Below are 27,948 nucleotides of genomic sequence, written 5' to 3'. Positions count from 1 at the left end.
ACATACATCACACACATCAAACACTAATGGATCTATCAACACCGGCACCACCGCAGCCATTCAATACATTGCTTTAAACTTAGCTAGTGTGGATATTGGAGTCATTACACACTCATTGGACTATCAGACGCATAGTTACATTCATACCAATGCTATTTATGACCATCGCTGGATGGGAGACAGAGGTGAGATCGGGGTGTGGCGGCTTTACAGCAGCACTGAGAGGGTAAGGTGTTAAATGCAAAGTATTCTGAGGCGTGAGCTGTGGCAGGCTGCAGGGCCGTGCAGGGGATCAGTTTGGACATGTCTGACACATATGATAAGACTTTCCTTTCATCCTCCCCCCTCTCCCTTTCTCTCGTTTTAGCCGTTTTCAATCATGTCTCCCTCTCAAACATTCTCTGTCTCAGACTCAATCTTTTAAATAAAATAAAAAAACGGTAGAGTGGTAGAGCACAGAGGACAGAGGGAGATCAAAAGTGGGGGGGATGAGAGAGAAGAGAACAAGTTGTGTGTGCTTGGTGGGGTGTCTCACCTTCGCCACACTCCAGCGGGACACAGAGTCCGTCTTGGAGGTAGTGGGAGGGACTGCAGTGGAGGCAGCGGTCGAAGTCGGTGCACACAGTGCAGTTGACGGAGCACGCCTCACACCGCTTCCGCCAGGAATGGAAGAAGCCCTCTGGACACACTTCACGACACTCCCCTCTATAGTAGTACCTGTCTGTCTGGAACTTGTCTAGGCCAGGCAGAGAGACAGACAGTCAGTTTCATTGGCAAAAACACCAGTACAAACACACAGACAGTGAGTCAGTGGATCAGACAGACAAAGACCTACTAAGGTCGTAATGTTGCTGCATTGAACTTTGTCATTTCCTTGATCTTCAAACGATTCAGACAGGAAAAACACAGCTTCATAGCAGTACATCCTACAACAGCTCCCTGGGCGCCTAGGGTGGCAGCCCCCTGCAACTCTCTAAAACCTGTATACTGTATGTGTGTCTTTCATAACGCCGGCGTTATGTATGTGTGTCTTTCATAACGCCGGCATTATGTATGTGTGTCTTTCATAACGCCGGCGTTATGTATGTGTGTCTTTCATAACGAAGGCGTTTTGGACTTCTAATCCCTTTTAAACATTGTGAGCTACAGACTCCTGGGTTGTACCATTGAATTTGTCTATATATTCTGCATCAGTGTAGGAAAGGATGAAACAGCGTCTTGTGCCACCAGCAAGTACAGATAGTAACGTTAGTATAAACCCCCTCGCACGGTCCCCGCAGCCGGACAACTTTCTCATGGCTTGTGGAGGGAAACGCTGTAGGAATGCTCAACCGGTGTCGCTTATTCAGCCGACAGAAACTTTCAACCGGTTCTCCCCATTAAGCGAGTCGGAGTCAGAGGCCGAGACTTCTCTGGTCTCTACTCCTCCCGCTGTGGGGTCTGAGACGCCAAAGGCTCCCACCATTAGCTCTGACAAATTGAAAACCCGATCATACACTGTTTACCAGGGGGCAGGGCTACCGACGTTAAGGCTAATCTAAAGACGGTGCTGGCTAAAGCTAAAACTGTCGAGTGTAGAGAGTATAGAGATAATGTTATCCACGTCGGCACCAACGATGTTAGGATGAAACAGTCAGAGGTCACCAAGCGCAACATAGCTTCAGCATGTAAATCAGCTAGAAAGATGTGTCGGCATCGAGTAATTGTCTCTGGCCCCCTCCCAGTTAGGGGAAGTGATGAGCTCTACAGCAGAGTCTCACAACTCAATCGCTGGTTGAAAACTATGTTCTGCCCCTCCCAAAAGATATAATTTGTAGATAACTGGCCCTCTTTCTGGTACTCACCCACAAACAGGACCAAGCCTGGCCTGTTGAGGAGTGACGGACTCCATCCTAGTTGGAGGGGGGCTCTCATCTTATCTACGAACATAGACAGGGCTCTAACTCTAGCTCCACAATGAAATAGGGTGCAGGCCAGGCAGCAGGCTGTTAGCCAGCCTGCCAGCTTAGTGGAGTCTGCCATTAGCACAGTCAGCGTAGTCAGCTCAGCTTGAGCCATTGAGACCGTGTCTGTGCCTCGATCTAGGTTGGGCAAAATTAAAAATGGCGGTGTTCGCTTTAGTAATCTCACTAGAATAAAGACCTCCTCCATTCCTGCCATTATTGAAAGAGATTGTGATACTTCACATCTCAAAATGGGGCAACTTAATGTTAGATCCCTCACTTCCAAGGCAGTTATAGTCAATGAACTAATCACTGATCATAATCTTGATGTGATTGGCCTGACTGAAACATGGTTTAAGCCTGATGAATTTACTGTGTTAAATGAGGCCTCACCCCCTGGTTACACTAGTGACCATACCCCCGTGCATCCGGCAAAGGTGTTGCTAACATCTACGATAGCAAATTTCAATTTACAAAAAACAAAAACAATGACGTTTTCGTCTTTTGAGCTTCTAGTCATGAAATCTATGCAGCCTACTCAATCACTTTTTATAGCTACTGTTTACAGGCCTCCTGGGCCATATGCAGTGTTCCTCACTGAGTTACCTGAATTCCTATCGGATCTTGTAGTCATAGCAGATAATATTCAAATTTTTGGTGACTTTAACATTCACATGGAAAAGTCCACAGACCCACTCCAAAAGGCTTTCGGAGCCATCATCGACTCAGTGGGTTTTGTCCAACATGTCTCTGGACCTACTCACTGCCACAGTCATACTCTGGACCTAGTTTTGTCCCATGGAATAAATGTTGTGGATCTTAATGTTTTTCCTCATAATCCTGGATTATCGGACCACCATTTTATTGCGTTTACAATTGCAACAAATAATCTGCTCAGACCCCAACCAAGGAGCATTAAAAGTCGTGCTATAAATTCTCAGACAACCCAAAGATTCCTTGATGCCCTTCCAGACTCCCTCTGCCTACCCAAGGACGTCAGAGGACAAAAATCAGTTAACCACCTAACCGAGGAACTCAATTTAACCTTGCGCAATACCCTAGATGCAGTTGCACCCCTAAAAATTAAAAACATCTGTCATAAGAAACTAGCTCCCTGGTATACAGAAAATACACGAGCTCTGAAGCAAGCTTCCAGAAAATTGGAACGGAAATGGCGCCACACCAAACTGGAAGTCTTCCGACTAGCTTGGAAAGACAGTACCGTGCAGTATCGAAGAGCCCTCACTGCTGCTCGATCATCCTATTTTTCCAACTTAATTGAGGAAAATAAGAACAATCCAAAATTTCTTTTTGATACTGTCGCAAAGCTAACTAAAAAGCAGCATTCGCAAATGGAGGATGGCCTTCACTTCAGCAGTAATACATTTATGAACTTCTTTGAGGAAAAGATCATGATCATTAGAAAGCAAATTACGGACTCCTCTTTAAATCTGGGTATTCCTCCAAAGCTCCATTGTCCTGAGTCTGCACAACTCTGCCAGGACCTAGGATCAAGGGAGATACTAAAGTGTTTTAGTACTATATCTCTTGACACAATGATGAAAATAATCATGGCCTCCAAACCCTCAAGCTGCATACTGGACCCTATTCCAACTAAACTACTGAAAGAGCTGCTTCCTGTGCTTGGCCCTCCTATGTTGAACATAATAAACGGCTCTCTATCCACCGGATGTGTACCAAGCTCACTAGAAGTGGCAGTAATAAAGCCTCTCTTGAAAAAGCCGAATCTTGACCCAGAAATTATAAAAAACTATCGGCCTATATCGAATCTTCCATTCCTCTCAAACATTTTTGAAAAAGCTGTTGCACAGCAACTCACTGCCTTCCTGAAGACAAACAATGTATACGAAACGCTTCAGTCTGGTTTTAGACCCCATCATAGCACTGAGACTGCATTTGTGAAGGTGGTAAATGACCTTTTAATGACGTCAGACCGAGGCTCTGCATCTGTCCTCGTGCTCCTAGATCTTAGTGCCGCTTTTGATACCATCGATCACCACATTCTTTTGGAGAGATTGGAAACCCAAATTGGTCTACATGGACAAGTTCTGGCCTGGTTTAGATCTTATCTGTCGGAAAGATATCAGTTTGTCTCTGTGAATGGTTTGTCCTCTGACAAATCAATTGTAAATTTCGGTGTTCCTCAAGGTTCTGTTTTAGGACCACTATAGTTTTCACTATATATTTTACCTCTTGGGGATGTCATTCGAAAACATAATGTGTTTCCGACATAAGGAAGTGGATGGCTGCAAACTTTCTACTTTTAAACTCGGACAAAAAAGAGATGCTTGTTCTAGGTCCCAAGAAACAAAGAGATCTTCTGTTCAATCTGACAATTAATCTGGATGGTTGTACAGTCGTCTCAAATAAAACTGTGAAGGACCTCGGCGTTACTCTAGACCCTGATCTCTCTTTTGAAGAACATATCAAGACTGTTTCAAGGACAGCTTACTTCCATCTACGTAACATTGCAAAAATCAGAAACTTTCTGTCCAAAAATGACGCAGAAAAATTTATCCATGCTTTTGTTACTTCTAGGCTGGACTACTGCAATGCTCTACTTTCCGGCTACCCGGATAAAGCACTAAACAAACTTCAGTTAGTGCTAAATACGGCTGCTAGAATCCTGACTAGAACCAAAAAATTTGATCATATTACTCCAGTGCTAGCCTCCCTACACTGGCTTCCTGTTAAGGCAAGGGCTGATTTCAAGGTTTTACTGCTAACCTACAAAGCATTACATGGGCTTGCTCCTACCTATCTTTCCGATTTGGTCCTGCCGTACATACCTACACGTACGCTACGGTCACAAGACGCAGGCCTCCTAATTGTCCCTAGAATTTCTAAGCAAACGGCTGGAGGTAGGGCTTTCTCCTATAGAGCTCCATTTTTATGGAATGGTCTGCCTACCCATGTGAGAGACGCAGACTCAGTCTCAACCTTTAAGTCTTTACTGAAGACTTATCTCTTCAGTAGGTCCTATGATTGAGTGTAGTCTGGCCCAGGAGTGTGAAGGTGAACGGAAAGGCTGGAGCAACGAACCGCCCTTGCTGTCTCTGCCTTGCCGGTTCCCCTCTTTCCACTGGGATTCTCTGCCTCTAACCCTATTACAGGGGCTGAGTCACTGACTTACTGGTGTTCTTCCATGCCGTCCATGGGAGGGGTGCGTCACTTGAGTGGGTTGAGTCACTGACGTGATCTTCCTGTCTGGGTTGGCGCCCCCCCCTTGGGTTGTGCCATGGCGGAGATTTTTGTGGGCTATACTCGGCCTTGTCTTCGGACGGTAAGTTGGTGGTTGTAGACATCCCTCTAGTGGTGTGGGGGCTGTGCTTTGGCAAAGTGGGTGGGGTTATATCCTGCCTGTTTGGCCCTGTCCGGGGGTATCATCGGATGGGGCCACAGTGTCTTCTGATCCCTCCTGTCTCAGCCTCCAGTATTTATGCTGCAGTAGTTTATGTGTCGGGGGGCTAGGGTCAGTCTGTTACATCTGGAGTATTCTCTGAACTAGAGCTGTGTTTGTGAAACAAGGGCGAATCCTGAAGGAGCCTGGGCCTGGTCTTTTAACAAAAACATCTCTAGAGTCCTAATGGTTCGAGTTACAAACTATTGAAAGCAATCTTTTAAAGCTGAGACTCTCACGAAGACGCTCATGTGACATGTTTTGCTCTATGACGCTCACAATCTACACAACAGTCATTATAATGTAAGGGGTTCTTCTACATAGAAGATCATAGTAAATCCCTGGACATAGTGTATATAACACTGTAATAAACTCACACAGGCCTCCCGAGTGGCATCGCAGTGCTAGAGGCGTCCCTACAGACCCGGGTTCGATCCCGGGCTGTATCACAACCAGCCTTGACCGGGAGTCCCATGGGGCGGCACACAATTGGCCCAGTGTCGTCGGGCTAGGGGAGGGTTTGACCGGGGGACTTTACTTAGCTCCTCACACTCCAGCGACTCCTTGTGGCGGGCAGGGCGCCTGCAGTGTGTTTCCTCCGGCACCTTGGTGCGGCTGGATTCCGTGTTAAGTGGGCGGTTGTTAAGAAGCATGGTTTGGCGGGTCATGTTTCGTAGGACACATGACTCGACTATCATCTCCCGAGCCTGTTGGGGAGTTTCAGCGATGAGACAAGATCAAAATTGGGGAGAAAAAGAGGGTAAAACACCTACTTTTTCAAGGGTTGAGTAGGTGTGTCCAAACTTTTGACTGGTACTGGATATATAACACTTTAAAAAAAAATCACATAGTTGCTTTTACAAACTCCGTACAGTTGTCACTGACTAGTTAGATATATATTTCCCAGTGAGCAAACTATTTCTGTACTTACAGCATTCATTTCAATTCATTTTTGCTGGGGTCTCAGGACAGGTAGGGTTAAAAGCGGCTGTCAAATTTTGGTTGGACCTTGTGTGCAATTGACCAATAAAGTGATCTTAATATATTCCAATCAACAGTAACAACAGGAGGTTGAAAAGTAGAGATCTTTCTCAATTACTTCAGCATTTCTCTTTGTAAGATTTATCCCACTTCCTTTATGCACTCTTCCCCCCCTCTTCCCCCCTTCCTTTCTTTACATCTCTAGTCTCACGACACCTTTACTTCTTTCTCGGAGAGCAATCACATCAAACTCCAGCCTATATTAGTCAATTATGTGATATTTCATTTAAAACATTCATTACTCCATCAGGAGTGAGATCATGTCAGTATTCTGAGGCAGTGGTTCCCAAACTGTGGGGCGCGCGAGGGGTCAACATGGGGGCACAGGGGTCCGGCTTTAGACTTACTCTTGAAAGTTGTAATAGTAGAATGCACAAGGTGAAAATTAGAAATTGGGTAGGGCATCATCAGTTCCTCTTGTCATGTCAGTCATTGCATACCTTCAAAAGCTATTTATATCTTGTAAATGTCCAGATCAACTAGCCCATGCCAGCTAACAATTGTTATAGCCCATTTTATATAGTTTTTTAGCCCATAGATATTGCTGTAATTTGTTTGTCACTCAAATATCACATGAATACACATTAGACGTGGCAAAATGTATAGAACTGCAAGAAAATTGCCTTTAAAACTGGAACATTTTCTTTGCACCCAATGACAACGTGTAGAATTGCAGAAAATAAGCTCTAAATCTGCAAAATTCTCTCCACCAACAAGAGGGGTGTAAACAGTTTGTGTCATTAACAGTGCTTGTGCCTGTAGAAACAGTTGTGGCGCGTGCGCAGAGGGGGCGTGGGATGTTCCCCAATGCAGGAAAGCCCCCACCCCCAGAGTGAAAAAGTTTGGGAACCCCTGTTCTGAGGTACTATGAATATAAGAGAACATCTTTGGAAAGCACATGAAATAGACACTGGGCCATGGAGTTATTGTTTTGTCTCCTCAAATTCCAGACAGACTGGTTTTAAACGGAACCACATTTCTAACTAATTGAATGTGTCTGTGGGCACGTATTGATAGGGTGCCAGCTGCAGAGAAATCTGGTGTTCATCTGCTCTCTGTGCAGTCTGGCATGTGTGTCTTTCAGTAAGCCCTTTGTGTGGCTAGAGTCAGTATTACAGTGTTGACAGAGATAATACTTTCTGTCACACACTGTAAAAACAAAGCTATTACTATCGATATCATATTCCCCATTGATGTTGTGGGTGCTTTATTATGGCTAAGAACTGATGATTGTACCTTTGTCACAGCTTGTGCAGTTGTCAGGTCCTCCATCATCACACTCCTGGCAGGTGTGGTGGCACAGGTGGCACTGCCTCTCCATGGCATAGCGCCCCCCCTGGCACCGGATTACACACTGCCCATCTTCAAAATACCTGGGGGATTATGGTTGAGAACACACATCGCTTATGCACTGGATTTCATGACTTTATTACATCAGTATATAACATAATACATGTTAACAATTAACATTTCATGTATAATTAATGTACACTATAGACAATATACACACATTATCTATGAGAACACTGCAAACAGGGCATTATTGCTACATAGAGCATTATAACGGGTTAATGAATGTATCAATTGTAATACATAGTATGAAGGTGTTCCATAAATACTTTGAGGGTTTTGATTGAAGGAGAAGCAGAGTGGAAGAGTTAGTTGGACTTGATAAGGCAATGGCATAAAATCAGCACAGGTTATACATCCAGTTAGCTTTTCTAACAGCTGTGAACCGATCTCTTCATTCATTCATAATAAGCTTGAATAATTCTGGTTGTTATAACACTCAATGTAGCTATAACGTTTATGATGAGGTTATAGATGTGTGATGTATGCTGCATAATAGTTATCGTTACTCATTGTGTATCTACTATTACGTGTTTTACTTTTCTATTATTTATCCATTTTCATTCTCTCTGGATTGCTGGGAAGTGCCCATAACTAAGAATTTCCCTCTTAGTACACACCTGTTGTTTCTGAAGCATGTTGACGAATAAAATCAGATTTTTGGGTTAAAATAATACACACAATTAACATAAAAGGTCAATAATATTGACATGGAAAGTATTTTGTATCTACAAGGCATGATCATCATTCATTAATATGTTTATTTCATTTAGTTTTGTCATGGCTTAATCTCGGTTACCCAGAAGTAAAATAATCGCGAAAATTGTCACTTCCCATTTACACGCGAATCTGTCCACGAGAGATTAGTCATGGCTGAACTTCCAAAGCAAAGTTTAATCAAAGAATATTGTGATGATAAATATCATCTCACTGACATTCAGTGGATCAAACGGTGCTCCAGGGTCGTATTCATGCACCTAACAGAAGAAAACTGAAACGGAGAGGGACTGTCCAAACTTGTCCAATACAAGACCCTTTTTCTGTTTTAGTTGCCATTTTGTGACAATGTGCACTAATGAATACGACCCATTCTAATACCCTTGTATGTCTGTCTTACCTATTGGATGGGCAGCTTATGCAGTCCTCCTTCTCAGGACCTACGCACTTATAGCAGGTGGCGTAACACAGGTGGCATTTCCCATGCCTGCTCAGGTACTCACCTGAAAACAGAGGGAGAATATACTTACACAACCCTACTAGGACTCAGGTCTCACACAACTGACACATACTCCACAGCAGGGGCCTGACAAATGTCCTTTTTATACTACTGAGCTCAGCAGAGCCGAGCTGCGCTGGCCTGGTTATGCATCCACCATAGTTGAAGCCACCTTCAACATAGGCACCAGGACAACATGTCAAATGATACCATTCTTTAGGTCAGGTGAGGTCAACACTACTACTACTTCTTCTCATGCAGCTTTAAAAAAAACTAACGATTCTGCTGGTGAGTTTCTTTTCAGCATTGAAAAGAGATTTGAGGAATTAACATTACCTACCCCCTCCCCCACCTTAATTTCTATCAATACCCCCCACCCCACCTACATGTACTAGGACATGACTGACAGAGGGTGGGGGTGTCACAGCCCTCCGAGGGTAGCAGTGCGAGGTCGCTGACTGTGGGCTCTGGCTTTCTGTGAAAAGCCAAATTGTTTTCGCGGGCAAAACAAAAGCATCTCTTTGTGCTATCAACACAACAGGCAGATGCTCCCATTCAGACGAGCCTGGGCTGCAGCCATTCAAATAGCCCCCCTCTCCCCAAAACACAGAACGCAGGGAGAGAAACTAAACTCGACAAAAGACAAACGACTTCTGAATAGAACAGCTCAAAGAATAGAGTGAGGAAAGAATGTGTCACTTGGAGAGAGCCGGAGTTGTTGCAGTGATGGAGTTGGCTGACCTTGAGGGCAAACTGACAGCAGGAAAAGCATTTTGCACTGCCTGATATGAACCCTGGATACCAGACCTGGTTCATATTCATTAGTGCAGCGTTTCCCAACGGTATACATTTTTTGTTGTAGCCCCTGATGATCAGTTGACAAGTTGAATCAGGTGTGCTTGTCTGGGGCTACAATAAAAATGTGTATGGTTGGGAAATACTGCATTAGTGCATGCCTTAGCAAAACATTTTGCAATAGAAAACAAAAATATGAGCGTTTCTGGTAGTCAGGTATTCTCTCCCCGTTTCAGTCCATTTTCTTCCATTTGGTGCCTAATGAACATTACCCTGGGTTCAAATAGTATCCATTTTCCAAATACTATTATTATATTACATACATTCTGTAAATTTTTGCAGGAACAATGTTGGGTGAGGAATAGGCAGAGGTTTATCATGTAACCAGGGTTGTGTTCATTAGGGCTCGCAACAGAAAACATTTCATAACTTTTTGCAATGGAAAACAAAAATGAGCATTTCTTATTGAAAAGTCCAGGAAGTCTCTCCCTGTTTCAATCTGTTATTTTTCCATGTTCTGCCTAATGAACACGACCCAAATAAACAGTGTGGGACAATGAGGATGTTCACAATGACCAACAGAACTTAGCAGAAAATAAACAAAAATATTAATAGATTAACCATTTTAATTAGTAATAACATTGATATGTATAACATTGACACTGGCTTACAATATAAATGTGTGTGTGGGGGGGGGTGGGGGTCTGACAAGACATGATATAAATCAACAAACTACTGACATTAATCAAATCTAAAGTCATCTTCAACAATGACCAAGAATACGTTTCTGTTAACCAAAAGGATCAATCAATCTTTATTTCAATTAAACCACAATCAACAGTACAACACGACTACAGTAATACTGTAATTGTTCAAAAGGTATAAACCCACATTGAGAATTAAATTTGACACATTCTTTATTGGAATACAGTGTCGTATTCACCTCAGTACTCATTCTATAATGGGTTTCATGAACAGGGGTTTCAACCATTACAAAGTTGACTCCCATGGCCTGCGTGTTACAGAGAGACAGACTGTGGTCCAATTTTGCAGCACCAACCATTGTCTTGGATTCTCAGTCTCTTTGATGTTCTTTCAACCTGGGTCGTGTTCACCAGGGCAAGCAACAGAAAAATGTTTCAATACATTAATAAGTAACAGTCTTTTCTTCCATTGAGGAGCCAAATGAACACAATCTTAATGAAATGACGCCCTTTGCTATAGTGTCATGGACATGTCTTGAATGTGTGGCAGCTAGTTCACCAAAAACATCGACCATATCAAAATTGTTTGATGATCAAGAAGATACAGTACCACCTCTGCTTGAATGCAATGACATAACCGTGCAATGTTGTGGAATAAAGCCCTACTAGTGCTGTTTGTCAGTGCGATGGCCCCATGGTCTCGTGTAGCAGTAAGATGAGTCTTGTTCATTAGAGCACACAACCAAAACTTAAAGCATTTTGTCATAATAAGTGTTTCTTATTGGGCGAGACTAGGTCGTCATCCCCGTTTTCATACGTTTTGTGCCTAATAAATACGACCCTGATTTATCTAATGTGGCCTTTGATAAACAGATCTGAGTGAGTCAAGGGCACCTGTAATACTTTCTCTCTCACAGACAACCTGAAAAATAGATGACAGTTTAGCAGTCAGGATTCCCTGTGGCACACAATGGATTCCCTGCGGCATTTCGAATGGGGACATGATTTTCCCACCTATCAATTCAAGTGTTTGCACAATCCTGCTGTGTGTGTGTGTGTGTGTGTGTGCGCGCGCGCATCCTCACTTGGCAGATAGCAAACGCAACCCAGACAGTTTTCACATTATTGAGTGAGCTTTAACGTTTATTTACAAACACAGCCGGGGGTTGGTACGTTCATCAGCTTTCACCTTCACATCGTTACTCTTGAGGAGGAGCAAAAAACTGAAGTAAACACAGATTGGCAGGTCCCTCCTGCAAGCTACACATCCTATACTGGAAAATGGTACAATTATTTTGGCATCGATGCTTTGGTCACAAAATACCGACACATTATTTGTTTGTTTTTTTAGTAAGTCCCAGTTGCTACTGTCGCCCTGACCACATGTCCCAGTACAGAAAAAAGGTAGGTTTGTTGTAGTTCTGTCCTCACACCTCTGACGCAGTCCCTTAAGAGGCACAGATTTTCTTATAAATTATGTGACTGAGTGAGTGGGCTTGGGTAGAGGGGTGCCCCCCCCGGCTCCCTGCGGGACCTCCCGTCACCCTTTTAGCGAGCATGTTCTGCAGCACAGTTGCTGCAGCACTTTTCTCTGGCACAGATTGTTCTTTTTTACAAGCACACAGAAACTGCCTTCCGCCCAAGATTCTTCATTTGCTTTCCACATACCAGGAAGAGATAAGGGGGGGGGACAACAAGAACAGGTATAGCCATGGGATTGGTCAGGACAGGTGGACAGAGCCAAGTGATTGGTCAGGAGGGGTCAGGTGACAGAAAAAGTTTGGTTTTGATCCATCAGAGGTGTGATGTTCATCGGAGGGGAAAGATTGTAGTCCAGCAGGAATGATTGGATCCATGTCGGAAAGTAAAACAGAAATTTGGGGAAAAAGAGAAAAAACGTCAATTTCAAAAGTCAAAACATTAATTCATTTTTCATCCGAGATGACTTTGCACAGAAAAAGTGGATCGCCAGTCTGTCATAACCTCAATTTGAAATGTTTTTTTTACTTGCAGTGCACTCTAAAACTAAGAGTCCGTTTTCTACAAGCAGAAGTAATTCATTTGTTTTGTAGTCAATAAAACACTATTGGTCTCAGTGGGTCATGGACAGACTGGGGATGACAATTTGAAGACAAATCAGATCATCAAAAACCTTCATCATATCTCACAGACAAATGGGCCCTATAGGATAGGGCTGAAAAGGTTAGCCATATCAATGGAATACCAACAAGAGCATGGATATTTTCTATCCTAGGTTACAGTCTGAGGCCACAAGATCAACCTTCCATCTAGTGTGAGATATGGGGAAGGCATTGCAGAATCAGACAGAAGTTGCCTAATTTTAAACATGCACAATTTAGACAAGATGTAAAGGGAGATTGGTATAGATTAGTTAGGGGTGAATACATGAGCAAAGATTGTGACCAAAAGAAAAAGAGAGCACTGAAAGTTTAAACCCGCTATTACCTGTGCAGTGACTGAGCAGACACTTCTAGAATGAGGTCCTTAAAGAGTCTATAATATATATAAATAAGAGGGTTTCTAGTACTCACCATCTTTGCAGATGGTGCTGACCACACACACTCCTGCCTCCAGGTTATAGCCATTCACACAGGTGCTGCAGTTCGTCTCACCGGGCCCTGTGCAGGCATAGCAGCTGTGGTCACACCTGGGGTGGGGGGGTTAAAGCTATAGTTTAGGTCATAGTTGGATAGAGGGTGCACTTTCCACAAAGCGTGCTTGTCCCCTTTTCCAACTTTATGATTTTGGTACATCAAACAGGAGGGCTGACACTCAGATATCCTCCAGACCAGATAGCGAGTAGCGTTAGATTAAAAAGGAGGAAGCGGCAGGTTTAAGGGACCGTAGGTATATGACAGATGTTGGAACCCTTTTGAAGATTAGTCCGGTTTGAGGCAGTTTGACAGGATAAACATGCCAGGTTGTAGGGAGGAGGAAGTGTAAGGTGTGGAGTTTGTCCCAGACTTGTTTACTGCTGTGCGTTTTGTTGCTAACCTTACTTGCTACCTGACAACGTTACGGTTTTTACTTTTAAATTACCGTTTATATTTTTAGTTTTCCCCCTCACTCAACTTTTTCACTCCGGACGCTTTATCTGGACATGGTTCGTCAAGACCTCCACCAGCCGAAGCTAAGTAGTAACATTAACACGATGCCTTCTAATTGCAGTCACTGTACTCATAATATACAGGAGAATGATCGCCTTACAGTGAGGATAGCTATGCTGCAAACCCAGCTTCAGACGCAATCATTAGGCAAGGGCAATTTCAGTGTAGGAAAGGATGAAACAGAGTCTGTGCCACCAGTAAGTACAGATAGTAGTATAAACCCCCCTCGCACGGTCCCCGCAGCCGGACAACTTTCTCATGGCTTGTGGAGGGAAACGCTGTAGGAATGCTCAACCGGTGTCGCTTATTCAGCCGACAGAAACTTTCAACCGGTTCTCCCCATTAAGCAGCGCGTCAGAGGCCGAGCCTTCTCTGGTCTCTACTCCTCCCGCTGTGGGGTCTGAGACGCCAAAGGCTCCCACCATTAGCTCTGACAAATTGAAAACCCGATCATACACTGTTTACCAGGGGGCAGGGCTACCGACGTTAAGGCTAATCTAAAGACGGTGCTGGCTAAAGCTAAAACTGGCGAGTGTAGAGAGTATAGAGATATTGTTATCCACGTCGGCACCAACGATGTTAGGATGAAACAGTCAGAGGTCACCAGGCGCAACATAGCTTCAGCATGTAAATCAGCTAGAAAGACGTGTCGGCATCGAGTAATTGTCTCTGGCCCCCTCCCAGTTAGGGGGAGTTATGAGCTCTACAGCAGTCTCACAACTCAATCGCTGGTTAAAAATGGTTTTCTGCCCCTCCCAAAAGATAGAATTTGTAGATAATTGTCCCTCTTTCTGGTACTCACCCACAAACAGGACCAAGCCTGGCCTGTTGAGGAGTGACGGACTCCATCCTCGCTGGAGGGGTGTTCTCATCTTATCTACGAACATAGACAGGGCTCTAACTCCCCTAGCTCCACAATGAAATAGGGCGCAGGCCAGGCAGCAGGCTGTTAGCCAGCCTGCCAGCTTAGTGGAGTCTGCCACAAGCGTAGTCAGCTCAGCTATCCCCATTGAGACCGTGTCTGTGCCTCGACCTAGGTTGGGCAAAACTAAACATGGCGGTGTTCGCCTTAGCAACCTCACTAGAATAAAGACCTCCATTCCTGCCATTATTGAAAGAGCTAGTGATACCTCACATCTCAAAATAGGGCTACTTAATGTTAGATCCCTCACTTCCAAGGCAGTTATAGTCAATGAACTAATCACTGATCATAATCTTGATGTGATTGGCCTGACTGAAACATGGCTTAAGCCTGATGAATTTACTGTGTTAAATGAGGCCTCACTTCCTGGTTACACTAGTGACCATATCCCCCGCGCATCCCGCAAAGGCAGTGGTGTTGCTAACATTTAAGATATCAAATTTAAATTTACCACAAAAATAACAACGTTTTCGTCTTTTGACATGAAATCTATGCAGCCTACTCAATCACTTTTTATAGCTACTGTTTACAGGCCTCCTGGGCCATATACAGCGTTCCTCACTGAGTTACCTGAATTCCTATTGGACCTTGTAGTCATAGCAGATAATATTCTAATTTTTGGTGACTTTAATATTCACATGGAAAAGTCCACAGACCCATTCCAAAAGGCTTTCGGAGCCATCATCATCAACTCAGTGGGTTTTATCCAACATGTCTCAGGACCTACTCACTGCCACAGTCATACTCTGGACCTAGTTTTGTCCCATGGAATAAATGTTGTGGATCTTAATGTTTTTCCTCATAATCCTGGACTATTGGACGACCATTTTATTACGTTTGCAATCGCAACAAATAATCTGCTCAGACCCCAACCAAGGAGCATCAGAAGTCGTGCTATAAATTCTCAGACAACCCAAAGATTCCTTGATGTCCTTCCAGACTCCCTCTGCCTACCCACGGACATCAGAGGACAAAAATCAGTTAACCATCTAACTGAGGAACTAAATTTAACCTTGCACAATACCCTAGATGCAGTTGCACCCCTAAAAACATTTGTCATAAGAAACTAGCTCCCTGGTATACAGAAAATACCCGAGCTCTGAAGCAAGCTTCCAGAAAATTGGGACGGAAATGGCGCCACACCAAACTGGAAGTCTTCCGACTAGCTTGGAAATACAGTACCGTGCAGTATCGAAGAGCCCTCACTGCTGCTCGATCATCCTATTTTTTTCAACCTAATTGAGGAAAATAAGAACAATTCCACATTTCCTTTTGATACTGTCGCAAAGCTAACTAAAAAGCAGCATTCCCCAAGAGAGGATGGCTTTCACTTCAGCAGTAATAAATTCATGAACTTCTTTGAGGAAAAGATCATGATCATTAGAAAGCAAATTACGGACTCCTCTTTAAATCTGTGTATTCCTCCAAAGCTCAGTTGTCCTGAATCTGCACAACTCTCCCAGGACCTAGGATCAAGGGAGACACTCAAGCGTTTTAGTACTACATCTCTTGACACAATGATGAAAATAATCATGGCCTCTAAACCGTCAAGCTGCATACTGGACCCTATTCCAACTAAACTACTGAAAGAGCCGCTTCCTGTGCTTGGCCCTGCTATGTTGAACATAATAAACGGCTCCACCGGATGTGTACCAAACTCACTAAAAGTGGCAGTAATAAAGCCTCTCTTGAAAAAGCCAAACCATGACCCAGAAAATATTTTAAAAAACTAAATCTGCCTATATCGAATCTCCAATTCCTAAAAAAATTAATTAAAATTTTAAAAAGCTGTTACGCAGCAACTCACTGCCTTCCTGAAGACAATGTATAAGAAATGCTTCAGTCTGGTTTTTAGACCCCATCATAGCACGGAGACTGCACTTGTGAAGGTGGTAAATTACCTTTTAATAGCGTCAGACCGAGGCTCTGCATCTGTCCTCGTGCTCCTAGACCTTAGTGCTGCTTTTGATACCATCGATTGCCACATTCTTTTGGAGAGATTGGAAATCCAAATTGGTCTACACAGACAAGTTCTGGCCTGGTTTAGAGCTTATTTGTCAGAAAGATATCAGTTTGTCTCTGTGATGGTTTGTCCTCTGACAAATCAACTGTAAATTTCGGTGTTCCTCAAGGTTCCGTTTCAGGACCACTATTGTTTTCACTATATATTTTACCTCTTGGGGATGTCATTCGAAAACATGATGTAACTTGCACTGCTATGCGGATGACACACAGCTGTACATGTCAATGAAACATGGTGAAGCCCCAAAATTGCCCTCGCTAGAAGCCTGTGATGTTCATCGGAGGGGAAAGATTGTAGTCCATCATAAGGAAGTGGATGGCTGCAAACATTTACTTTTAAACTCGGACATAACAGAGATGCTTGTTCTAGGTCCCAAGAAACAAACAGATCTTCTGTTGAATCTGACAATTAATCTGGATGGTTGTACAGTTGTCTCAAATAAAACTGTTAAGGACCTCGGCGTTACTCTGAACCCTAATCTCTCGACGAACATATCAAGATTGTTTCAAGGACAGCTTTTTTCCATCTGCATAACATTGCAAAGATCAGAAATGTTCTGTCAAAAATTGATGCAGAAAAATGAATCCATGCTTTTGTTACTTCTAGGTTAGACTACTGCAATGCTCTACTTTCCGGCTACCCGGAAAAAGCACTAAACCTTCAGTTAGTGCTAAATACGACTGCTAGAATCCTAACTAGAACCCCAAAATTGTATCATATTACTCCAGTGCTAGCCTCCCTACACTTGCTTCCTGTTAAGGCAAGGGCTGATTTCAAGGTTTTACTGCTAACCTACAAAGCATTAGGTGGGAGCAAGCCCATGTATCTTTCCGATTTGATCCTGCCGTACATACCTACACGTACGCTACGGTCACAAGACGTAGGCCTCCTAATTGTCCCTAGAATTTCTAAGCAAACAGCTGGAGGTAGGGCTTTCTCCTATAGAGCTATATTTTTATGGAATGGTCTGCCTACCCATGTGAGAGACGCAGACTCGGTCTCAACCTTTAAGTCTTTATTGAAGACTCATCTCTTCAGTAGGTCCTGTGATTGAGTGTAGTCTGGCCCAGGAGTGTGAATGTGAACGGAAAGGCACTGGAGCAACGAACCGCCCTTGCTGTCTCTGCCTAGCCGGTTCCACTCTCTCCACTGGGATTCTCTGCCTCTAACCCTATTACAGGGGCCGAGTCACTGGCTTACTGGTGCTCTTCCATGCCCTCCCTAGGAGGGGTGCGTCACTTGAGTGGGTTGAGTCACTGACGTGGTCTTCCTGTCTGGGTTGGCGCCCCCCCTTGGGTTGTGCCGTGGCGGAGATCTTTGTGGGCTATACTCGGCCTTGTCTCAGGATGGTAAGTTGGTGAATGAAGATATCCCTCTAGTGGTGTGGGGGCTGTGCTTTGGCAAAGTGGGTGGGGTTATATCCTGCTTGTTTGGCCCTGTCCGGGGGTATCATCGGACAGGGCCACAGTGTCTTCTGACCCCTCCTGTCTCAGAATCCAGTTTTTACGCTGCAGTAGTTTGTGTCGGGGGGCTAGGGTCAGTCTGTTATATCTGGAGTATTTCTCCAGTGTCCTGTGTGAATTTAAGTATGCTCTCTCTAATTCTCTCTCTAGGAGGACCTGAGCCCTAGGACCATGCCTCAGGACTACCTGGCATGACTCCTCCTTGCTGTCCCCAGTCCACCTGGCCGTGCTGCTGCTCCAGTTTCAACTGTTCTGCCTGCGGCTATGGAACACTGACCTGTTCACCGGACATGCTACCTGTCCCAGATCTGCTGTTTTCAACTCTCTAGAGACAGCAGGAGCGGTAGAGATACTCTCAATGATCGGCTATGAAAAGCCAACTGACATTTACTCCTGAGGTGCTGACCTGTTGCACCCTCGACAACTACTGTGATTATTATTATTATTATTATTATTTGACCATGCTGGTCATTTATGAACATTTGAACATCTTGGCCATGTGCTGTTATAATCTCCACCCGGCACAGCCAGAAGAGGACTGGCCACCCCTCATAGCCTGGTTCCTCTATGTTTCTTCCTAGGTGTTGGCCTTTCTAGGGAGTTTTTCCTAGCTACTGTGCTTCTACACCTGCATTGCTTGCTGTTTGGGGTTTTAGGCTGGGTTTCTGTACAGCACTTTGTGACATCAGGTGATGTAAGAAGGGCTATATAAATACATTTGATTTGGAGTTTGTATGCGCCAAGCAGACTCACTTCCTGCAGGACTTGTTGACGTCGCCGTTGTCCGAGGTCTGCTCAGACATGTAGTATCCCACACTGCAGGTGGACACACAGCGCCACTCCTCCAAGAAGTAGCCCTCTGCACACTTGTTACACGCCTCCATCCCCGTGCCTGCAGACAGGGGGAGACTGTGAGCAGTGCACAAACTTCACTTTGGGCAAAATATAGATTTTTACTTTGGTCAACTGACTCAGAGGGACCATCTTTACTTTATGAAGGGAGCTTTACCTGCACAGGTGGCACACGCTCGGTGGCACTGCTCGCAGGTCCTCCTGTGGCCATTATAGTAGGTCCCGGGGTCACAGGTCATCTGACATTTATTCCCCTGAAGACTGGAGAGAGCAATACACTGAATTACAAAGGCACACGTTAGTACACAACACACTTCACTAGCAACCGGTCCCTTTTTTCATACATTTGTCTCATACATCAAATTAAAATCATAAACTATACATTAGTCCAGTGGTTTTCAAACCTCTCCTCGGATGTCCTCCCCAGACATTTCCCAATTTTTTTGTAACCCTGAACTAGCTCACCTTGATTCCCTATTCAAGGGCTTGATTAGTGAAAAAGTCGAATCAGGTGTGCTAGCTGTGGAATAGTTCAAATACTTGGAACGGCTGGGGATCCCAGAGGAGAGGTGTGAAAAAATATATATGTTTAAGAACAGTACTAAAGGTTCTAAACTAGGAGGTCTTCACGGATATATCCTAACCCGATTACCAGAGATCCAACCCAGTATCCGAACAGGACAGATCCAAAATTATGTAATTGACCCTTGGATCCCAGGTCGGCTCACGCTCGGTAGACACTGACCTCGAATCGGTGTGAAAATATCCGAAATACCGACCAGATCCGAAATTATATTAGAAGAAAATATACTAAAAATAAGAATAAATCACCTCTATAAATCATGTGCTATGCATGGCAGTTTGTTCAGTCAAAAGCATTAATCTCTACTCCACCTGTCTGCCTCTTACCTTCGCTGGCTTCATCTCTTGCTATAGCGAACTTGCAACATTGTTTCAACTGGGCCCTCATGGTTTCCCGTGCCAATGAGCTCGGAACAGACAGACTATTTTATGACGTTTCCACTGGAGATATGGGATCAGCAACATGTTGCTATGTCACACCGAGGCAAGGAGGTTAAGCATATCGAGAAGGTGAGAATTGTGTCCTTTGTGAAGATAATCCTTCCACCTGACAGATGTGACATATCACACAGGTGCACCTTGTGCTGGGGACAATAAAAGGCCACTAAAATGTGCAGTTGTGTCACACAACACAATGCCACAGATGTCTCAAGTTGAGTGTGCAATTGGCATGATGACTGCAGGAATGTTCACCAGAGCTTTTTCCAGATAATTGAATGTTAATTTCTCTACCATAAGCCGCCTCCAACGTTATTTTAGAAAATTTGGTAGTATGTCCAACCGGCCCCACAACCACATGTAACCAAGACAGCCCAGTTTTCCGCCACATACGGCTTCTTCACCTGCGGGATCGTCGGGGGGGGGGGGGGGGAGTATTTCTGTCTGTAATAAAGCCCTTTTGTGGGGGAAAAAAAACTCCTAATTGGCTGGGCCTAGCTTCCAAGTTGGTGGGCCTATGCCTTCCTACGCCCACCGATGCCTGCGCCCCTGCCCAGTCATGTGAAATCCATAGATTAGGGCCTAATTAATTTATTTCAATTGACGGATTTCCTTATATGAACTGTAACATGTTGCGTTTATATTTTTGTTCAGTATATATCAAAAATAAAGATTAACAAAGGGAAAACTCAACGAATGCACACAAATCTGTGGGAGAAAGAAAACTTCTTTGCCACACACCTTTTTGTGTCAACATTTTAAATTAGGGATGCATTTATGAAAATACTAAGCTGTAGTGTAGATCAACTCTATTTTAGGCCAACAACCAGAAAATGCATGTGAAACATTAACATTCACTGCCTGCCAGACAAGTCAATTCTGCTGGCAGGCACAGCAATAAAGCTGCAATTTTAATCTTTCAAATCCATTTGGGTCCGATACAGACCCGACCCAATTTGGATCCGATTCACACTCATCTCTGACATATTCTGGGTCGGATCTGGTCCACCTCGGAACCGAATATACAGTGCATTGGGAAAGTATTCAGACTCCTTGACTTTTCACATTTTGTTACATTACAGCCTTATTCTACACACAATACCCCATAATGACAAAGCGAAAACATTTCTAAAAACCTGTTTTTGCTTTGTCATTATGGGGTATTGTGTGTGTGATTATATATATAAGGACCCAGTAATAAAAAAAAAATAATATATATATATATATATTATTTTTTAAATTTATTTTTATTACTGGGTCCTGTTGGTGTATGATGGGAATTTCACTTAGGTTTGGATCTCAATTTTAGGATCAGAGAAGACTGAGAAGTTGCTGCGAGGACAGGTTTCTGTGGTGAGCGGAGCTGAAAAACAACTGGACTGGGTTATATTAGCTCTGTTTCCCAGAAAGGATTTGGGTTTCTGTCCTCCCTCTCCTGTGAATGGTGAACAAGAGTGACTGTCTGTGGTCTTGCAGGCGTTCGGAAGGATTACTGCACGTGTTACCACACGCTGTCTCAGACAGCACTGAAAACTAGCAGGAGGAAGTCAGGCTGGATTCAAGACCAATGTTTTGAAACACTTCAAAGTGTTTGGTTCTCATTAACTGAAGCGCTTTGGAACTGCCCCTCCGAGGGCAAGTGTGGTGGCGGTGATAATCAAAAACTCCAGGGACACATGACAATGTTACTGGAGCGTTTAGTGATTCAACTACTACTACAGACCAGCAGTGTGTTTGTGTGTAGGGGGGCTAGAGGTGATGGGTTCAGAGAGAACGTGTTTGGCTTACCTCATCCCTGGTTTGCATTCTGTGCAGATATTAGACGTGGTGCACTTCTTGCAGTTCTCGTTGCATCTCCTGCACATGTTGGAATCTGTAACACGAAAGAAGACGTCTAGTCACATAGGGGCCAAAGAGGCATTGGAAGTGTTAGGGGGGATTGGTGTTGGGGTCGGTGTCAGCGGTGGGTAAGGGAGAAGAGGCATTGGAAGTGTTAGGGGGGATTGGTGTTGGGGTCGGTGTCAGCGGTGGGTAAGGGAGAAGAGGCATTGGAAGTGTTAGGGGGGATTGGTGTTGGGGTCGGTGTCAGCGGTGGGTAAGGGAGAAGAGGCATTGGAAGTGTTAGGGGGGATTGGTGTTGGGGTCGGTGTCAGCGGTGGGTAAGGGAGAAGAGGCATTGGAAGTGTTAGGGGGGATTGGTGTTGGGGTCGGTGTCAGCGGTGGGTAAGGGAGAAGAGGCATTGGAAGTGTTAGGGGGGATTGGTGTTGGGGTCGGTGTCAGCGGTGGGTAAGGGAGAAGAGGCATTGGAAGTGTTAGGGGGGATTGGTGTTGGGGTCGGTGTCAGCGGTGGGTAAGGGAGAAGAGGCATTGGAAGTGTTAGGGGGGATTGGTGTTGGGGTCGGTGTCAGCGGTGGGTAAGGGAGAAGAGGCATTGGAAGTGTTAGGGGGGATTGGTGTTGGGGTCGGTGTCAGCGGTGGGTAAGGGAGAAGAGGCATTGGAAGTGTTAGGGGGGATTGGTGTTGGGGTCGGTGTCAGCGGTGGGTAAGGGAGAAGAGGCGGAGTTTGAGGATGGTGGAGGGGAAGGGCGGGTTCAAATCTGTGCCTCAAGGTTTCATACCTGGGACACCAGGTCATTGGTTGGTTTTCTAGCCAATCAATCAACCAATTACCTTCAAGCCACGTCAAGGCCCATATTAGAATATTCCTTGTGTGTGCGCGACTTGCCGTGGTCCAGATAGAAGCCGTCCACACAGCTGGCCACACAGTTGTTGGAGCCCTCGTTAAGGTGGAAGCCCGGTCTGCAGGTGGAGCACTGGTCGCTACGGCTACCAACACACATCTCACACAGAGATGAACACTTCTTACAGCGCTTCCTGTCGTCGCGGAAAAACCCGGATGGGCACTCCGACACGCACGTCCTGCAGTGGAGTGGAGAAAGAGGGAGAAGGACGGGACAGAGAGAGGAGAAATATGTTATTGGCTATTCAGGAACAGGCTAAAGGAAAGGAACGGAATGCTAGGCTAGATTTTTGCACTCTGACCGCTGACTCTGTTTGAACAAGGTGATAAACCAAAATCCACTAGATTCTAGAATAACAACCCCTCTCCCCCCGTGGGAGCAAACAAAGTTCATGGCCTGAAATTATACGCCGTGTATATTTCCGTGCGTATCAGATGTGTGACTGCATAAGCGTGGGAGTGTTTGTGCGTTTCTGTACGGTGAACAGGTGCCTTCTTTTAAAGCACATCTGTTAGATAACTTCATAAACCGCCTTTGCCCCTTCGATCTCACGCTGTTTTTTAATAAATGTAAAACTGTGTGCTCCAAAACTTCCCCCACTTCAGAGCCCCCTCCCCCTCCACTCACATCCCCACCCGTTAGGCGAGGTCATCAAAGAGAAACATAGGGATATAATTATGAGCATTAGCGTCAGTACCCCCCCTTTCCTTCCACCCCTCCCAAACCAGCTACATTAAGCACTCAGGGGTTGGAAGTAGTGGAAAAACATTGTATTCTTAAGATGGCTTTTACAACATAAGACAGAGGCACCTGCACACCCCTCTTGTTTATTAGTGTACTGTGTAATGTGCTCGCAGACATACGCAATTACAGTGGACTTAGATCTCCACTGCACACATTCACAGGTCAACCACCCCCTTTCACACACACACACACACACACACATTTTGGAAAACGATTTGTTTATGGTACGCCTTACTCTACGGAGCATGGCCTTGTAAGAATGAATGGTTCTCACTGTGTGGCAATGGTCGGGTCACCACCGACTTCAATCAGAGCAAACGAGTGAGACAAGAGAGGCGCAATGTCCCTGACACTGCAGTCTTTTGACCAATTAGATCATCTGCCAATAACTGGGAAAAAGATCAGAATTGAGCTGCCTGTGTAAACACAGCCTATGACTAGGCAGCCAGAACACTGACATTCTAACCTGGTGTTGTTCTTGAACTTGAGGAAGTAATGGAGGCAGTTGATGCACTGGTGAGGTCCGGGGCCTTCACAGCCGTTCTCGTTGCACTCACTGTTACAGAGCCCTGGTGAAGAGGATATGTTATACAGAGCATTATGGGTACTGTAATACACCATGCTACGGGGGGTGGGGAGGTTAGTTGACTTTATGAATGAGAAAACTGGGTGTGACTAGAGGGAGGTGACTGGCATTCCAACCCATAATTCTACGTTTTGAAGAAACAACCATGTAGTGTGATGTTAGGGTGCATTGTCTGATGTGTACTACAGCGAATCACATTACCGTTAGAGAAGTAGAAAGTCTTCAGTGTCTTGTGTAATATTCTCCTATTGCTAGGTCTGTTTGAGTGAGTGAGAGTGTGGAAGGTGTTCCTGTTGTGCAGAAGGCAGGAGTGTTATGTCTAACGAGTGTAAAAAAGTTGGGGGTGTTTATGTTCTGCTATCATGGCTGTGGCTGATCACACTGGCTAATGACTATCAGCTGCCTGCTCACAACCCTGCAGGAGAAACCCAGAGGTAGAGAAAGGGGGAGAATAGAAAGAAAATATGTACTTTTCCTACTAGCACAGACTTTGCTGATAAAGAAGTTATGGCGAGAGCTAGAGCTATAAAAGGAAAATGGTTCAAGGTAGTGCGAGATAGTAACCATAGGAGGTACAGTGCACTCGGAAAGTATTCAGTCCCTGTTACAACCATTTAGTCACGGTAATTAGGCTTCTCCAAGCTCTGATGCTGCTGATGGTCATTAGTAGCCTACCAAACTTGCTAGCTGCCTGGTACTTAGCACTCTACTGTCCCTCTAATCACTCTGACATCAATGCAAATGTAATTCGAAAATCTAATCAAACACTTAATGAGAGCCCATGAGCTCATATTGTGCAACACTTCTATAGGTTACGCAATTGTGTGAGAAAACTGATCTGGGGAAGGGTAACAAAAAAATAAAATCTGCAGCATCGAAGGTCTCAAGAACAGTGGCATCCATCATTTTTAAATGGAAGAAGTTTGAGATCTGTCTACAGTTGAAGTCAGAAGTTTACATACACTTAGGTTGGAGTCATTAAAACTTGTTTTTCAACCACTCCACAAATTTCTTGTTAACAAACTATAGTTTTGGCAAGTCGGTTAGGTCATCTACTTTGTGCATGACACAAGTAATTTTTTCCAACAATTGTTTACAGACAAATTATTTCACTGCATCACAATTCCAGTGGGTCAGAAGTTTACATACACTAAGTTGACTGTGCCATTAACCAGCTCGGAAAATTCCAGAAAATTATGTCATGGCTTTAGAAGCTACTGATAGACTAATTGACATCATTTGAGTCAATTGGAGGTGTACCTGTGGATGTATTTCAAGGCCTACCTTCAAACTCAGTGCCTCTTCGCTTGACATCATGGGAAAAATCAAAAGAAATCAGCCAAGACCTCAGAAAATAAATTGTAGACCTCCACAAGCCTGGTTCATCCTTGGGAGCCATTTCCAAATAACTGAACGTACCATGTTCATATGTACAAACAATAGTACACAAGTATAAACACCATAGGACCACACTGCCGTCATACCGAGCTCGTGCTACTAGGTGACCTAAACTGGGACATGCTAAACACCCCAGCCATCCTACAATCCAAGCTTGATGCCCTCAATCTCACACAAATTATTAATGAACCCACCAGGTACCACCCCAAAGCCGTAAACACTGGCACCCTCATAGATTTCATCCTAACAAACTTGCCCTCTAAATACACCTCTGCTGTTTTCAACCAAGATCTCAGCGATCACTGCCTCATTACCTGCATCCGTAATGGGTCAGCGGTCAAACGACCTCCACTCATCACTGTCAAACGCTCCCTGAAACATTTCAGCGAGCAAGCCTTTCTAAAACGACCTGGCCCTGGTATCCTGGAAGGATATTGACCTCATCTCGTCATGTAGAGGATGCCTGGTTATTTTTTTTAAATCCCTTCCTCACCATCTTAAATAAGCATGCCCCACTCAAGAAATTTAGAACCAGGAACAGATATAGCCCTTGGTTCTCCCCAGATCTAACTGCCCTTAACCAACACAAAAACATCCTGTGGTGTTCTGCATTAGCATCGAACAGCCCCCGTGATACCCAACTTTTCAGGGAAGTTAGAAACCAATATACACAGGCAGTTAGAAAAGCCAAGGCTAGCTTTTTCAAGCAGAAATTTGCTTCCTGCAACACAAATTCAAAAAAGTTCTGGGACATTGTAAAGTCCATGGAGAATAAGAACACCACCTCCCAACTGCCCACTGCACTGAGGATAGGAAACTCTGTCACCACCGGTAAACCCACTATAATTGAGCATTTCAATAAGCATTTTTCTACGGCTGGCCATGCTTTCCACCTGGCTACCCCTACTGCAGTCAACAGCACTGCACCCCCCACAGCTACTCGCCCAAGCCTTCCCCATTTCTCCTTCTCCCAAATCCATTCAGCTGATGTTCTGAAAGAGCTGCAAAATCTGGACCCCTACAAATCAGCCGGGCTAGACAATCTGGACCCTTTCTTTCTAAAATGATCTGCCAAAATTATTGCAAAGCCAAGTCAACAAACAGATTACCGACCATTTCGAATCCCACCGCACCTTCTCCGCTATGCAATCTGGTTTCAGAGCTGGTCATGGGTGCACCTCAGCCACGCTCAAGGTCCTAAACGATATCGTAACCGCCATCGATAAGAAACAATACTGTGCTGCCGTATTCATTGACCTGGCCAAAGCTTTCGACTGTCAATCACCACATCCTCATCGGCAGACTCAATAGCCTTGGTTTCTCAAATGATTGCATCGCCTGGTTCATCAACTACTTCTGTGATAGAGTTCAGTGTGTCAAATCGGAGGGCCTGTTGTCCGGACCTCTGGCAGTCTATGGGGGTGCCACAGGGTTCAATTCTTGGGCCAACTCTTTTTCTGTATACATCAATGATGTCGCTCTTGCTGCTGGTGAGTCTCTGATCCACCTCTACGCAGACGACACCATTCTGTATACTTCTGGCCCTTCTTTGGACATTGTGTTAACAACCCTCCAGACGAGCTTCAATGCCATACAACTTTCCTTCCGTGGCCTCCAACTGCTCCTAAATACAAGTAAAACTAAATGCATGCTCTTCAACCGATCGCTGCCCGCACCTGCCCGCCTGTCCAGCATCACTACTCTGGATGGTTCTGACTAGAATATGTGGACAACTACAAATACCTAGGTGTCTGGTTAGACTGTAAACTCTCCTTCCAGACTCATATCAAACATCTCCAATCCAAAGTTAAATCTAGAATTGGCTTCCTATTTCGCAACAAAGCATCCTTCACTCATGCTGCCAAACATACCCTCGTAAAACTGACCATCCTACCGATCCTCGACTTCGGCGATGTCATTTACAAAATAGCCTCCAATACCCTACTCAACAAATTGGATGCAGTCTATCACAGTGCCATCCGTGTTGGCACCAAAGCCCCATATACTACCCACCACTGCGACCTGTACACTCTCGTTGGCTGGCCTTCGCTTCATAATCGTCGCCAAACCCACTGGCTCCAGGTCATCTACAAGACCCTGCTAGGTAAAGTCCCCCCTTATCTCCGCTCACTGGTCACCATAGCAGCACCCACCCGTAGCACTCGCTCCAGCAGGTATCTCTCTCTCTGGTCACCCCGAAAGCCAATTCCTCCTTTGGCCGTCTCTCCTTCCAGTTCTCTGCTGCCAATGACTGGAACGAACTACAAAAATCTCTGAGACTGGAAACACTTATCTCCCTCACTAGCTTTAAGCACCAGCTGTCAGAGCAGCTCACAGATCACTGCACCTGTACATAGCCCATCTATAATTTAGCCCAAACAACTACCTCTTCCCCTACTGTATTTATTTAATTTATTTAGCTCCTTTGCACCCCATTATTTATTTCTACTTTGCACTTTCTTCTACTACAAATCTACCATTCCAGTGTTTTACTTGCTAGATTGTATTTACTTTGCCACCATGGCCTTTTTTGCCTTTACCTCCCTTATCTCACCTCATTTGCTCACATTGTATATAGACTTATTTTTCTACTGTATTAC

General features: G+C 44.6%; 1 protein-coding gene across 4 annotated transcripts in view; it reads right to left on the bottom strand.

The window, feature by feature from the left end:
* Window positions 1–27,948, bottom strand: part of pcsk5b (proprotein convertase subtilisin/kexin type 5b) — a 69,994-nt gene that overhangs the window by 9,211 nt on the left and 32,835 nt on the right. The window contains exons 15-23 of one of the 4 annotated variants that reach the window (XM_029717661.1): window positions 23,831–23,933; window positions 22,605–22,798; window positions 21,667–21,751; window positions 19,016–19,119; window positions 18,760–18,898; window positions 13,023–13,138; window positions 8,873–8,975; window positions 7,642–7,778; window positions 536–736 (exon numbers count right to left, since the gene is read on the bottom strand). In XM_029717661.1, coding sequence (XP_029573521.1) covers window positions 536–736; window positions 7,642–7,778; window positions 8,873–8,975; window positions 13,023–13,138; window positions 18,760–18,898; window positions 19,016–19,119; window positions 21,667–21,751; window positions 22,605–22,798; window positions 23,831–23,933 — 1,182 coding nt within the window. Of the gene's footprint in view, window positions 1–535; window positions 737–7,641; window positions 7,779–8,872; window positions 8,976–10,550; window positions 12,139–13,022; window positions 13,139–18,759; window positions 18,899–19,015; window positions 19,120–21,666; window positions 21,752–22,604; window positions 22,799–23,830; window positions 23,934–27,948 lie in introns of those variants that run through there. The other 3 variants (XM_029717662.1, XM_029717663.1, XM_029717664.1) reach the window with 3 other exon arrangements.

Source organism: Salmo trutta, chromosome 27 (assembly GCF_901001165.1).
Source record: "Salmo trutta chromosome 27, fSalTru1.1, whole genome shotgun sequence".
NCBI classification, from domain to species: Eukaryota; Metazoa; Chordata; class Actinopteri; order Salmoniformes; family Salmonidae; genus Salmo; species Salmo trutta.
Note: the sequence above shows the minus strand (reverse complement) of the source record. Positions and strands in the feature narration are given on the sequence as shown.